This window comes from Lissotriton vulgaris, chromosome 6 (genome assembly GCF_964263255.1).
Source record: "Lissotriton vulgaris chromosome 6, aLisVul1.2, whole genome shotgun sequence".
In the NCBI taxonomy this organism is placed as follows: domain Eukaryota; kingdom Metazoa; phylum Chordata; class Amphibia; order Caudata; family Salamandridae; genus Lissotriton; species Lissotriton vulgaris.
The window spans coordinates 566,206,370-566,220,779 of record NC_141694.1 but is presented as its reverse complement, the minus strand read 5'-3'; the positions used below and the strand labels follow the sequence as shown (position 1 = coordinate 566,220,779).

Genomic DNA, 14,410 nt, shown 5'->3' with positions numbered 1-14,410 from the left:
GACCGGATCGCGCCCAGCGCCAGGACCCCTGGCCCACGAGGACCCCGACCGACCCGCCTGACGTACATCGCCGCCACCCTCAGCGCACTCAACGCCGGTCGACCCCCAGGATGCTACCGAGCCACACCACGACGCACCCACGGACCCTTCAGCTGCCACGCCTGCAAGTTCACCTGCATCCGGACCTGCCTCGCACCAGCACCCGCCAAGTCGAACACCAGCAGCACCCACCTCAAGTGCATCCTGCTCAACACCCGCTCCGTCCACAGACACGCCATCGAACTCTGGAACCTCCTAGACGCCACAGCCCCTGACGTCGCCTTCCTCACGGAGACCTGGATGAACGCCTCTTCAGCTCCCGACATCGCCATCGCCATCCCAGAGGGCTACAAGATCACCCGGAGGGATCGCACCGCCAACCAGATGGGAGGAGGCATCGCCATCATCCACAGGAACACCATCCGTCTCACGACCAGCACCGACAACACCCTGACCACCGCCGAACACCTGCATTTCCAGATCCACACCGACCCGAAGACCACCCTCAGAGGCACCCTCATCTACCGACCTCCGGGACCACGCACCCAATTCAGCGAGGACATCGCCGACTTCGTCAGCCCGCATGCCCTCCCCTCCGCTGACTACATCCTCCTGGGGGACCTCAACTTCCACCTGGAGAACAACAACAACCGCAACACCAGCACCCTGCTCGACAACCTCGCCAATCTTGGACTCAAGCAGCTGGTGTCCACCCCCACCCACCTCGCCGGACACACACTCGACGCAGTCTTCTCATCCAGCACAGACATAGACTTCAGCCACGCCACAGAGCTTCAATGGACGGACCACAGCTGCGTTCACTTCACCTTCAGAAGAACGACGACCCACCACCACCAGCAACAGGCTGCCCGCAGAAGCAGGAACAAGATCACAGCCGACCAGCTCGCCACCTCTCTGAGCCAACACCCTCCTGCCAGCTCAGCGAACCCCAGCCAGGCCGCCGACAACCTCACAAAGTGGATCAGCAACTGCGCGGACGAGCTCGCCCCGCTGAGGACCCCGCCCAGCACACCCGGCAGCAAGAAAGCCCCATGGTTCACCGACGAACTCAAGAGCTCCAAGAAGAACTGCCCTCGAGAAAGTCTGGAGAAGGGAACCTACACCGGACAACAGGACCACCTTCAAGCTTGCCACCCGGAAGCACCACCAGCTGATCCGCGCCGCCAAGAAAACTGCATTCAAGGACCGTCTGGACAACAACGCACACAACTGCAAGGAACTCTTCAACATCGTGAAAGAGCTCTCCAACCCCAGCGCAGGAAACAACGACATCACCCCATCGCAAGACCTCTGCAACTCCCTCGCCTCATACTTCCACAACAAGATCGCGGACATACACAACAGCTTCAACAACCAACCAACGCACACCACGGCCGAACAACCACCCCCCACCACCACCCTCCACGCCTGGACTCTGATCAGCACCGAAGACACCATCCGCACGATGAACTCCATCCACTCCGGATCGCCGACCGACCCCTGCCCTCACCACGTCTTCAACAAGGCCGACGCTGTCATCGCACCCCACCTGCGAGACATCATCAACACATCCTTCGACACCGCCACCTTCCCTGAGAGCTGGAAGCACGCCGAACTCAGCGCTCTACTCAAGAAACCCACAGCGGACCCCACCAAACTCAAGAATTACCGCCCCATCTCGCTCCTCCCGTTTCCACCCAAAGTCATCGAGAAGACCGTCAACAAGCAGCTGGCCGCCTTCCTTGAGACGAATGGATCCCTCGACCCCTCACAGTCTGGCTTCCGAGCCAACCACAGCACCGAGACCGCCCTCATCGCCGCCACCGATGACATCCGAGCCCTGATGGACAACGGAGAAACACCGGGCCTCATCCTCCTAGACCTCTCCGCGGCATTCGACACTGTCTGCCACCGCACCCTAGTACAGCGCCTCAGCAACGTCGGAATCCAGGAGAAGGCTCTGGAATGGATCATCTCCTTCCTCGACGGAAGAACACAGAGAGTCCGCCTACCACCGTACAAGTCAGAGGCCACCGAATTCATCTGCGGCGTCCCTCAAGGATCCTCGCTGAGCCCCACCCTCTTCAACGTCTACATGAGCCCCCTCGCGACCATCGCACGCCAACACAACCTCAGCATAATCTCCTACGCCGACGACACCCAGCTGATCCTCTCCCTGACCAACGACCCCGCCGCCGCCAGAGCCAACCTGCACGAAGGAATGAAAGAGGTAGCCGAGTGGATGACGACCAGCCGCCTGAAACTGAACTCAGACAAGACGGAGGTCCTCATCCTGGGCTCTTCACCCTCCGCCTGGGACGACTCCTGGTGGCCTCCCGCCCTGGGCACCGCACCCAAACTGACAGACCATGCACGCAACCTGGGCTTCATCCTGGACTCCTCCCTCTCCATGACCAGGCAAGTCAACAACGTCTCCTCGGCGTGCTTCAACATCCTACGCATGCTACGGAAGATCTTCTGGTGGATCCCCACCGAGACCAGGAAGACCGTCACCCAGGCCCTCTTCACTAGCCGACTGGACTACGGCAACGCCCTCTACGCCGGTACCACCGCCAAGCTCCAGAAGAGACTCCAGCGGATCCAGAACGCCTCTGCCAGACTCATCCTCGACATCCCACGAACCAGCCACATCTCCGGACATCTGAGAGACCTACACTGGCTCCCCGTCAACAAAAGAATCACCTTCCGCCTCCTCACCCACGCACACAAAGCCCTACACGACCAAGGCCTGAGCTACCTCAACAACCGAATCTACTTCTACGCTCCCAAACGCCACCTCCGATCAGCCAACCACGCCCTCGCCGCTGTCCCCCGCATCCGAAGAGCGACTACAGGAGGAAGGTCCTTCTCCTACCTAGCCGCCAAGACCTGGAACTCCCTCCCGACCGACCTGCGCCTGACCCAAGACCACCTCTCCTTCAGGAAGAAGCTGAAGACCTGGCTGTTCGAGCAGTAGCGGCACCCCCTACCCCCAGCACCTTGAGACCCTACGGGTATGTAGTGCGCTCTATAAATGTCTTTGATTGATTGATTGTGGTGGAGATGCAGAACCGAAACACACTGCAGGGGATGTAGGAGGAGATGGTGTGGCAGCCGGTATGAAGATTTGCCCGGGGAACAATAGAGGTGCGGATCGGTGTCGAACTACGGAGGGTGGGCGTGGTGTGGCCTGCAGCCTCGAGTGAAGCCTGCGGCTCACCTGAATAGGCTGGCCGAAATCGGGATGAGGACCAAGGAGGCTGCTGTGAGCTAAGAACATGCGGCGACATTGAGGTGAGCGGTTGCGGTGGGGGCATGGAGCAGCCAAGAATCTAACGACGGGCCACAGACGCTTCCCTGAGGGCCCCGTGGTGTCAGGGGCGGCAGGTAAGCCTGGGGACCAGCTGCCGGGCTGGGAGCTGTGGGACCTGTACGGGTTGCTCGACCGCGACCCTCTTATTTTGCAGCAGTGGGCTATTCTCTCTACTAAGCCTAACATCAGCGGCAGGGCCCATGGGGGCTTTATTGGCCCGCAGTGCAGAACCTCTGGTGGAAGAGTGGTGGTGACTTGGGTGCTTTGGCCAACTGGGCACACCCTGCGCAGCTCTGTGGACGACTCATGGGGCCCTGTGGGGATTGCCAGAGGGGCCCGATTGCTGCTGGGGCAGAGCTGGCGGTCTTTCCCCCCACTAGACTTTGCACATTTACTGTGCTGGCGGCATGGTCCTGCCTGGATTGGACTGCATCAATCGCTAGCAAGCGGCGAATACATTGGCAGAGATAACTGATCCTACAGTGATGCCATACTGTCCTCATTGCAGTGGGACATTGGTAGAGTGGGTAGACGGCGGGCCTGTGCAAAACCACACAGAGAATCAAACCCCCCCACAACAGGGGCTCCCCTTGTAACGCCGAGTAAGTCAACTAGAAGGGAGCTGTATTCACAAATTAGACCACTGTAATCCACACGCTTGGGGTATGGGTCATAAAGACCTTAAGCAAAGCACCTAGTCCTTTAAATTGCCTGGAACCAGTACTGCGAAGCAACAGCTCAGCATGGCGGAGGGTGGAGTGACACACACAACAGAGTCAATTAGGCCTGACAATTTGTTGTTGGAGCTAAGGGCGGGTTTCAGAAAGTTGGACACCCATTTTGACGCCTTGGACAAGAGGTTGGAATCTATGAGGGCCCAATTGGATCAACAGGAAGGGTGTCTGACCACGACAGAGGGTTGAATCTCTGACTTGGAAGATGGCGCTGCCCAGACCACCAAAAAGTACGAAAGAATGGAGAAGCTTGTCAAAGCTGTAGCCATTAAGAATGAAGACTTAGAGGCACGTGGGCGCCGAAATATCATTCGTATCATGGGGGTACCCGAATCTACCAATACTGCACAGCTGGACCGGTTTGTGGAAACACTTCTTTCAGATCTTTTTGGTGGTGAGACTTTTACTACCACATTTGTAGTTTAACGCGCACATCGCATTCTGGGATCACAACCTAAACCAGGGTGCCCTCGAAGACCGATTGATAGCCCGGCTGTTGAACTTTCGAGACAGGGATAGCCCCCTACGGATGGTGCATCAGACCGGCCAACTTGAATGGCATGGGTCGACCATATTCATGTATCCAGACTTCACCGCCATGGTACAGGAAGCACGCCCAAAGTATGCCAGGATGAAAGCGAACTTATGGGTTACGGCACAGAATGCTGTATCCATCACGGTTAATGGTGGACGTGGATGGAAGGTCTCAAATCGTCAAATGCCCCAAGGACGTCCAGGAGTTCTGCCAGAAATTCTCTAAATCAGGTAAGCAGCACGATACAACGTCCATGCAGCTGTCACAGAACATACTAGACTCTGGTGCAAGTGCCGATCTCTTCTCTGCCAGGTAAGTTGCCCTGCCCCTGAGGCTACTTTCAAGAATTAGTCTGAATGTGATGAGATCTTATATAACACCTAAACTGCAATACCTTCGGTGTATGCTAGTGGAGCATGGAAGTACCGTCAGGAATAAATCAGATACATATATTAGACGTGCTCTGCTGCTGACTGAATTTCGGGAAGCAGCAGAGCGCGAGGCGTACTTCCTAGGCAAATATGCAGTGACTAGGTGAAATGGGGAGGGCGGGAGGCCAATTAGAACGTTAGCCACACTGATGCAACAGTCCCGTAGGCCGACCTATATTGCCGAATTAACGGGACTTGAGGAAGTGCGGATAACTGGCAATGTTGGGATCCTAGAAGAGGTGCTAAAGTATTCTACATTTTGCAGGAGGCCTTAGTAAAGTGCACATTGGCCAAATTCCAGTTGGTAACATTTGACGACTTGTTTCCCAGTGGACAAATTTTCTCACATACGGAGGACCCTCGCTTCAGAGAGGCCACTATAATGGATCACTTTGTGTTGCAAAGGCTGAAGAGGGCATTGCGTGCGTGCATGTATAGTTATTCATTGGATCCCCCTGAATTCCCAATTCTGATATGGGTTATTAAGGATGGGAGTCATCTGATGGCTTGGATGTATAAGGCAGCTGTGCTCTCTTGTCGTGATGTGGGGCTGTGGGTGACTTGGGAACGCGAACTTGGTTACCCGCTTACAGATGTGCAGTGGAGTCGGTGCTGTACGCAGATACGCCAGGTCTCCTCTAACCACCGGCACAAGTAGTTGCATTTTACATTTTTGTGTAGAGCTTATATGACACCAAGCAAAATGCATTGCATAGACCCCTCACACCAACAGGCATGTCCAAGGTGCCAATCCACAGAGGCTGATTTTTCATATGACCTGGACATGCATTAAGAATGAGTGCTACTGCAGATCAGTCTTTGGGGAAATCTCTCGTATGATTGAAATGGACGTTACACCCGCGCCCTTGATGTTGCTGTTGGGGTTCATGTGGGATCTCCCCAAATCCAAGTGCTGATTCGTCACAATACACTCCTCATCTCTAAACGCGAAGTGGCTATCAACTGGGGTTGTAAGTATGCCCCCACACTGCATGCATGGCTCCGTAGTATGACATACTGCAACACCACTAGTGATACGTCTGCACAACTGCAGCCAACTGCTGCTAGGTCCGTAGATATTTGGCTGCAATTCCAATCCTACCTGCTAACAATACTGGATGGCAACGACGCCCCTACACAGCTGCAGATTGCACCCACTGGAACCAAAGTAAATAGGGGCACACCTGAGGTTAATGCACCATTGTAAAGATTTTAGTGAATATAACAAGATGCTGAGCCTGACCCTATGCAGTACAGACTTTGTACTCATTGTAGAACAGGGCTAGATATGTATGTACCTGGACATGTGACTACGTAGTTTTTGTTTCTAATCATGTTGCTCTACACTGCACTGTAATGCCACGTTTTCTTTTTTCTTGTAAGTTCAATAAAAAATATATTTTTTTTTTAAACAAAAAACCTATCAATATGCTATGCATTACCTGTCCCCTGCATAGAGTATTGGTCTCAAGCTCTGAGATACCTATTTAAACTCTTTCAGGTTTACAAGTCTTCACGCAATCTGAGGTTGGTTTCCAGATCTTTGAGGCCCACTTCTGTTTTAGTCACTAGTGGTGCTTTCCAGGTTCTTGATTGTTAAACTTGTCAGCCTTGGGAAGGTCTTTACATTTTTTTGCCTTCCTCCTCTGTTTTTGCTAATCTCATTTTTTCTGGCCTTAGGACTCCATGCACTTAACCACGCCAAGCAGTGCTAAAGTATGTGTGCTCTCTCCTTGAAACATGGCAACATTGGCTTACGCCCAATTGCCACATTTAATTTACTTATAAGTTCCTAGTGAAGGAGTACTACATGTACTGAGGGCCTGTAAATTGAATGATATTAGTGGTCCTGTGGCACTGATTGTGCTATCCACTTAAGTAGCCCTTTATATCGGTCTCTGTCCTACCACTGCAGCCTGTGTGTGCATCTTTAAAGTGCCATTTTGACCTGACAAAATAAACCTTTTGCCAGACATAAACCTCCCTTTTTAATATTTTGTCACCCATAGGGTAGGCGCTAACCAGCCCAAAGGACAAGGTGCAGTGTATTTAAAAAGTTGGACATGCACTTTTAACTTTGATATGCTCTGGGAGTGAAACACTCTTAAATTCGTTTTCCACTACTGTAATGTCTACTTCTCCCATAGGATAAAATTGGGTTGCCCTATTTCATGTTGTAAATGATAACTTTCAATTGGGAGCAGGTAAGAATGTTGAGATTAGTGGCCAATGAAGTGTAATATTAAAACCCTCTTTAATGGTAAAGTCGAACTTTGTCACAATGCTGAAAATGCCACTTTTAGAATGTTTCCATTTGGTGCCTGTCTCCTGGGTCACATGACTAGGTGTAGCTGATCTTTGTGTAATGCTCACAGACAGGGGAGCAATCTGTGTAGGCAGGATGGGCCATCTCTGTGATGTGCAAGTGTGGTAGGTGATAGCTCCCCTCAAGTCAAACAATCGGCCTGTGCTCACTCCCACAGGGTTTGACATTGATCTATTGTGCCCCCAGACATGCTGGGGCCACAATAGGGAAGCAGGACATTCCAATCTCTTGGGGTAGAAACCTCCAGAACCTTCTCTTACTTCAACATGGGCACCAGGCATACATATTGGATCCTCAGAGCCAACTCTTCAGCACACCTCTAGACCTGTGGAAGACTCAGAGGGACTGCTGTACTGGTCTGCCGGAAGGATGCTACATTGTTGCCCTGCTGCCAGAGTGAAACGAGTGGACCTGCATCTTGTTAGTAGGACCACCATAGGAACCCCAAGGGCTAAATGGCTGGCCTCCTGATCAGAGTCTCATGAACAGAAAAGGCTCCAACCATCTTGAACCCACCAACTGGACTCTATTTGTTGTGAGTCTTGCCCTCTAAGTGGTGTCCCCCAGTCCTAGACCCTTGGAAGTGGCCTGAAGGTGCTCTGCCAGCCCAACGTTGGTCCTGTAAGCAGAACAGATGCAGCACAATGCATCTCCTCACAGCTGATTCTAGACTACTGCTGCGCTGTGCATCTCCCAAGCTCTCTTGGAGTTGTAATGTATGCTCTTGGACTCTAGAATGCAGGGAACCTGCTTATCAGACCCAAAACTGCAGTTGCAACCTAGTTAAATGAAAAGAAAGCCTGTGGGACACATGATTTTCATTTCAATTCTTTATTGATAAAGTAATTTTCCTTTTTAAAAGTAAAAGTATTGTCTGGACAATAATTTGATTGTTGATGTTGTGTACTAGTACGCTGGGGTTACTAGCCCACTCAACCACCCCTGAGTAGACCCTAGACTGCTCTGCTTCGCTACCCTGAGAGAGTACTACAATAGAGTATTCGGTTCCCAGTATGAAGACAATTTCATAATTATAACTTGTGAAGGACTCGCATCCTTCATAACTAAATACCCCAATGTCTTATAGTCGCCCACTAAATTTAGTAAGAGCTGGCAAAGCTTCCTTCTACTGCTAGAGGCCAGCATTTTTGTTTTTTTCCTGTTGCAACTTATGTGATAGCTCAATTAAAGTCCGCAATGGCAGGAGGGAGCACGTGCTTACTACATCTATTGTCTTTGTTCTCTTGGGCCAAGAGGTGCACCATTAGAGCATCCTCTGCTCACCCCATTGGAGTACCAAGTAGAATGGTACTGTCTACCATGAGGCACCTCTTCTCTTCTGATCCAGGAGTCAGTTCTGCCCACTCTTATGGCCGCTCAATTTGGCTTCATATGTACTTAAATTACTAGCAAAAGGCATCAGAGTTGCCTGTGCTGCCACTCCCATTGTATCTGTGACCTCTATGTTGCAGCCTGGCTAACCCAGAGGACCACCACACTATGACGGGCTTTCTCACCAAATACTGTCTAACGAGAAAAAAACCTTTTTCAGTGTCTTTTTTGTTCACTGAGCAGAGGTTTTGCAGAAGGCGTACATGAGGCTGGGCTTTTACAGTCCTCACTACCTGAAGAAGGCACAATTTGCCATTTGTAATTTGTGCAGAACCTAACCACATGCGTTTTACAAAACTTTCAAAACACATCTCTCCGATTGTAGTTTTGGTGTAGCAGATTGCTGCTTTGTGTTAAGTGCCCGGACTCCGCACACTCGATAAAATTAAAACATAAATAGCCATTGTAAAGGGACTGGAAGAGCGGATAGATTGAGAAGCAGGCGGAGCTGCTGCGCGGAGCAATGAGGAGAAACCGCCAACTCCGAGCTTGTTTGGCTCCGCACTTATCACTTATGACACTTTTAGGGAACGCTGTAGATACAGCTGGTAATTATGCAGCTAAGTAGCAGAACTATGTACTAGTTAATTGTATTCACTAATTAGTATTTATTTTTTCTTTATTCATTGATTACAGTTGTCTATTTAATGTCATTTTTGCAGCACCCATCCACTGACCTCTCTCTGCCATTCATCGTTTGCATTGCATTGAATTATTGAGTTCTGCGATGAAAATTAAATTGATAACCCTGTCACTGTTGCCTTTAAAACTGCTTTATGGCTCCAGTTTTCATTTTAATGTGATACTCTTCCTGCTGCTTCTTAAATGCACAGTTCCTTTATGTTTTCAACTTTGTGGTGTGTCCATTTCTAAGAAAAGACAACACCAGCTTTTTGTAAAACTGAATGGGAACCATTTTACAATCCAGGATGGAGTTGCCTTACTCAACAAAGGAGATATAGTGTTCTCTTTCCCGAGACATGTAATGTTTGCCTTCCTTTATGAGCCCTAATCAATAAAAAAATACAATATGCTCCCTCTTTAACCACCTTCCGGGTAATATGCCTCTCTGATCAGTCAGCTTTCACGAAATATAGGTAGGCGGAGGGGCCAGGTGATCTTTTCTCTACAGGACTATGCATGCTGTAACAGAGTAATGAGTTGACTTAAGACATACCCCTAGATTTATCTCCTTTAGAAAGACCTTCCAAATATCCCTGTACCTGTGCCCACACCTTAGGGCAATTACACTTCGTGTTCACGGTGCACTTAAATCAATACACAATCTCACAATACTATACTCTTGCTCATATTGACAATTTGCTATACTGAGGATAGTGCTCACTGCTGAGTAGCTTACCACTAATGTTCCTCATACACACAATACTTCTCTCTTCGTTGTGGCACCCATCGTACCTTGCGCATAAAAGCATTCCCTGTTATTGATCTGATTCTGAGCTTTTCGCAAATACTTATTTAGGGTAAATTAAATCAGATGTATTAGTCCGGAATGCATTTATCACCTTCATTGTTTCTCTAATAGCACTTCCCATGCCTGCATCAGCAATCTGCGTCATTAAAATATGTTCTCACCAAACTTGTAATGGTGAATGGGAGCACTAAAGAGAGAAAACAGAAGAAAATATTGCTGTTCTTAAATGTTCTCGCTACTGATGATTCTCTGTGTGTAGACTGAAAGCCATCCCTTTTTGTAACCCATTGAATTGAATTCTATAGCCACACACAAAATGAATAATATTAGGGACCTAGAGTCCATGATTGGAAACCAACTAATTTTGCTTGAATTGTTAAACATATTACTTTGTATCCGTGCAAAGAGCAAGGTTCATGAATACAATAAAAACAATTTTGATTTGATCCACGCTTGAGTCATGCTTAAGTCATGCTGGCATCTTGGACTTAACATTCTCGCTTATATACTTCTCTGAATAAGAGTAACATTTACGCGAATGTAGTCCAATCATTTTATCTAATGTGAAAATGAAACATACTTTCTCATTCACAGGGTTTGGAGGCTCGTTCATGGCTCCCTCTGCAGCTCCAATAACTCCAGCTCAGAACAACATATTGCAGACAAACTTTGATGCAGCTTTTGGAGCAACCCCTGCAGCTGGTGCGAGCTCATTTGATCCATCAGGTGAGGAAGAGATTTCTACTTAAAGAAATATTTAGCGACGTAGGAGAGAGCTACAACAAAAAAATTATCTACGCGTGTTTTCAGTGCAGTTGTGATCACTATCCAAGAGTATTTTACTTGTTTTCATGACTCTCAAACAAGACTCTATTTGTTTTGCTCTTCTTCTGTAGTTATAATTTCAAGTATATTATGTTTACCTTACTTTCCCATGACTTTATTTAGATATTTGAAATGTTTTCCTTTCTCATCAAGAACTGTCATCATTTAACCTCTTCACCCCCCCCCCCCATCTATTCTGAACTCTGTTTTATCACCTACAGTCTTAGCCACTGTCCGCCTTCAGCGCACTCTACTGATCCATTCTCCATATGCAACATCTTTTCGGGTTTTGTACTTCAGGATTATATTAGATGGCTCCGTGATGTTTTCACTTCTTTTTCTACACATTTACATTGTAATGAGAATATCTGCAATCCCTTTTCAAGGGGCTTGTTGGATATAATTAGAAGTGACGCCTCTCATGAAATCAAGTGGCTAGGGCATATCCGGGGTCTCTTGATCGATTTGGATCTACAGGATCTGTGGGAGGATCCTACAAATGCTAGGTTCCCTCCTAAGAAGGTCCTCAAAGAATTGTATTGGCAGCTTGTGTTCTCTAGGACCTTTAGGTCTATTGATCCTGGGTCCCTGACCGGATTGTTTATGGACATTAAAGAAGCGTCAAAATTGGAAGCCTTTTGGGACTTTATTCTAAAACCCCTAGATCGTAAACTCTACTTTCAACTGAGAATTGGGAGCTTACCGGTTGGGGCATTCACTAGCAGGTGGTCCGCGGGAGCTAAGGCCGCTTGTCCATCGTGCTCAGCGCTCTTGGAAACCATTGGCCACCTACTATTTGAATGCCCTGAGTACGTGGCGCCCCGGAGAATATGGCTTCGGCCAATGTGCAGGTTAATGGGCACCGACAGGGGGTCGTGGCAGTTCGAATAATTTGTTCCTGTACAGATATGACCGTTTATATAGCTGTGTCAAAATTCTTGGGCTGGGCGTGGACCATCAGAAGTAGAATGCTAACAGATTAGTATGTATTCATGGTGCCAAATTTACATCTCTTATCCAATGTACAACAATTCGATTTTAAATGTGTAATGGATTGTGATTTTTAAATGTAAATATGTATAATTTTATCAAATTTCGTATTTATATGTACAGTTCACTTTTATGACAATCGTCAAATACAGCTTGTTTGATTTGATTTGCAATCCCTTGCTTTATTTTTCCATCAATGACTAGTCCTGTAGGATGAACCACCAATAGTTACATGAATGGCACATTGGAATGGTACATAGAGGAAACAGAACTGTCAAGAGCTAGGATGTTCAGCTCACATTGGCAATTTAAGTTAAATGATATCACGGAGCATTGAATCCTGGATCTTCTTGTGAAGTTGCTCTAAGATTTCTCATTTCTGCTTTTGAATAAGCTCACCTTTGTATTTGCAACAGCATTGCACAGGCACTGAAGATCAATACTTAAATGGTAATTATTCCAGCTTCATAACTCCAATGTTGTAAGGCAGGATTTGCTCTGGGAATGTTTTCTTCTTCACAAGATTTGTAATGGCATTTAATTATACTCCTAGGACACTTGAGCATGACACTTTTTTGTCATTAATATTCCAAAGACAAGAGCTGCTGAGAATTTCATCAGAAGTCTTCTGAAAATCATGTTCATATGAGAACTTTCCTAGCTATTACATTTGTGTCCAGGCTCAAGATGTTGAAGCTTTGGCATTCAGTGTTACTGTCCCCCTTCCTCTATACTGATGGAAGCAAAGATTTTATGCAGCAGAAAATGACATGTAAAACTCGACATCGTCAGGATGTCTTCATTCAGTACCCAACTCCTCTCTACAGGTACACACACCATTTGCCACTTATCGATCATTACACTGTTAGAAGGGATAGGAGTAAGCACCCAGGAGCCACCTATCCATGACTCCTGACTTGGAAGGATGTCCTGGTAATTTGTCTCATCATGTTCTGTTAACTTGCCTCAAGGAAAGAGAATTGGCGTGGTCACGATGACTTAGGTTATTGGCTTTTCCATGCACTTCTTGTGGGAACTTAGTGACTGTGTCAGCCCTAGAGTCCAAAACATTCTCACAAAACAAGCACTCTGATACCTTCGGGTTTAGTTTGCGCTATATGAAACTCGCCCCCCAACCCCCACCCCAAAAAATAAAATGTCACACATTAAATCGCTTATATGGCATATTCCCTCATATAGAATGGGTATGTAATGCATTTGACATAATACAACCTACCGTTTTTATTCAGTTTGAGGCTGCCACAGCCAATTCAACTGAACAAGCTAACCGCAGGTGATGGGAGTTTCATGAGTGCCCGGATTGCTTTCGTTCAAAAGTCACTCGCCAACTGATCCTGCATCTCCAGGCTCATTGTTCACATAATGCTCTATATATGCTCTCATCTTTTCGGTTCAATGCTTCTGTTTACTGCTACAGCAGCTGTTTTCAATATTGAGATCTGGCCATTCTGCTCTGTAATGCTCTGACTGGCTTTTTCAAGACATTTAAATGGAAAAAGACCAATGGAAAGAGGAAAGCTGACAACAAAGCCTTTCCTCTGGGTCAGTTATGGACCATCTCATTCTTCAAAAAACATGTGCAACAGTGGTAAATGTGATGACAATACGTTGATGGGAAAAATCTTTAAAAAAAATTTGGTTCTGTCCCTGAAGCAAGTAAATGTTAGTTACTCACAAAAAAACAAACTGCAAATGTAGATTAGATACCAGGATTTTTGAAGCATTGTGAAGTGGAGGTTTCTTGGAGACTAAATAATATTAAGCGGTAAGAGAGAAAGAGCATTCAAATGCTAACTTTTGACTATGGCTAAATCGGTCACCCCCTGATTGATGAGGTTTAATTCTGCAGGCTTGCACAGGGCATTCGTCATATCTGTTAACGCCAGGCGTGGATGAATGAGTAAAGGATTTCCAGTTGATTGCTAGCTGCTTTTAAACTCTGCTCCAATGAGATTCTAGCACAGTCTAAGAAAGAATCCGCTCCTCTTAAATACTTCCCAATGCTTCTAAGCTATATTCATGGTCATTTTGGTCTAGACCTCGTATAAGTTTGAAAACTGAAAAAACTCGCAACCTCTTTTTTTGTTTATTTTTTTTAAACTTTATTTATTCAAACACACTCTTGATATGAAAAAAAGAAAAGGGGGCTAGCAGAAATTCAACAATTCATAATTTCAGTACAGTAAATAATTATTTGCATTAAAGTGCTTAGATGCTTAAGGGTGGGCATCTATACCCAAGTACAAATGTATAGAAGATAATAAAATAAATGGACCGTAATGACATATATACTATATAAACAGTTCTTATAGTTGGTGCCTGTTATCTAGGTCTAATACAAATATATAGAATACAATAAATAGACCTTCGCA

General features: G+C 47.2%; 1 protein-coding gene across 11 annotated transcripts in view; it reads left to right on the top strand.

Moving 5' to 3' along the window:
* The window catches only part of SNAP91 (synaptosome associated protein 91), a 742,345-nt gene that overhangs the window by 588,658 nt on the left and 139,277 nt on the right, over window positions 1–14,410 (top strand). For all 11 annotated transcript variants that reach the window (XM_086926569.1, XM_086926565.1, XM_086926568.1 and 8 more), the window contains one exon: window positions 10,797–10,928. In XM_086926569.1, coding sequence (XP_086782695.1) covers window positions 10,797–10,928 — 132 coding nt within the window. The remainder of the gene's footprint in view (window positions 1–10,796; window positions 10,929–14,410) is intronic.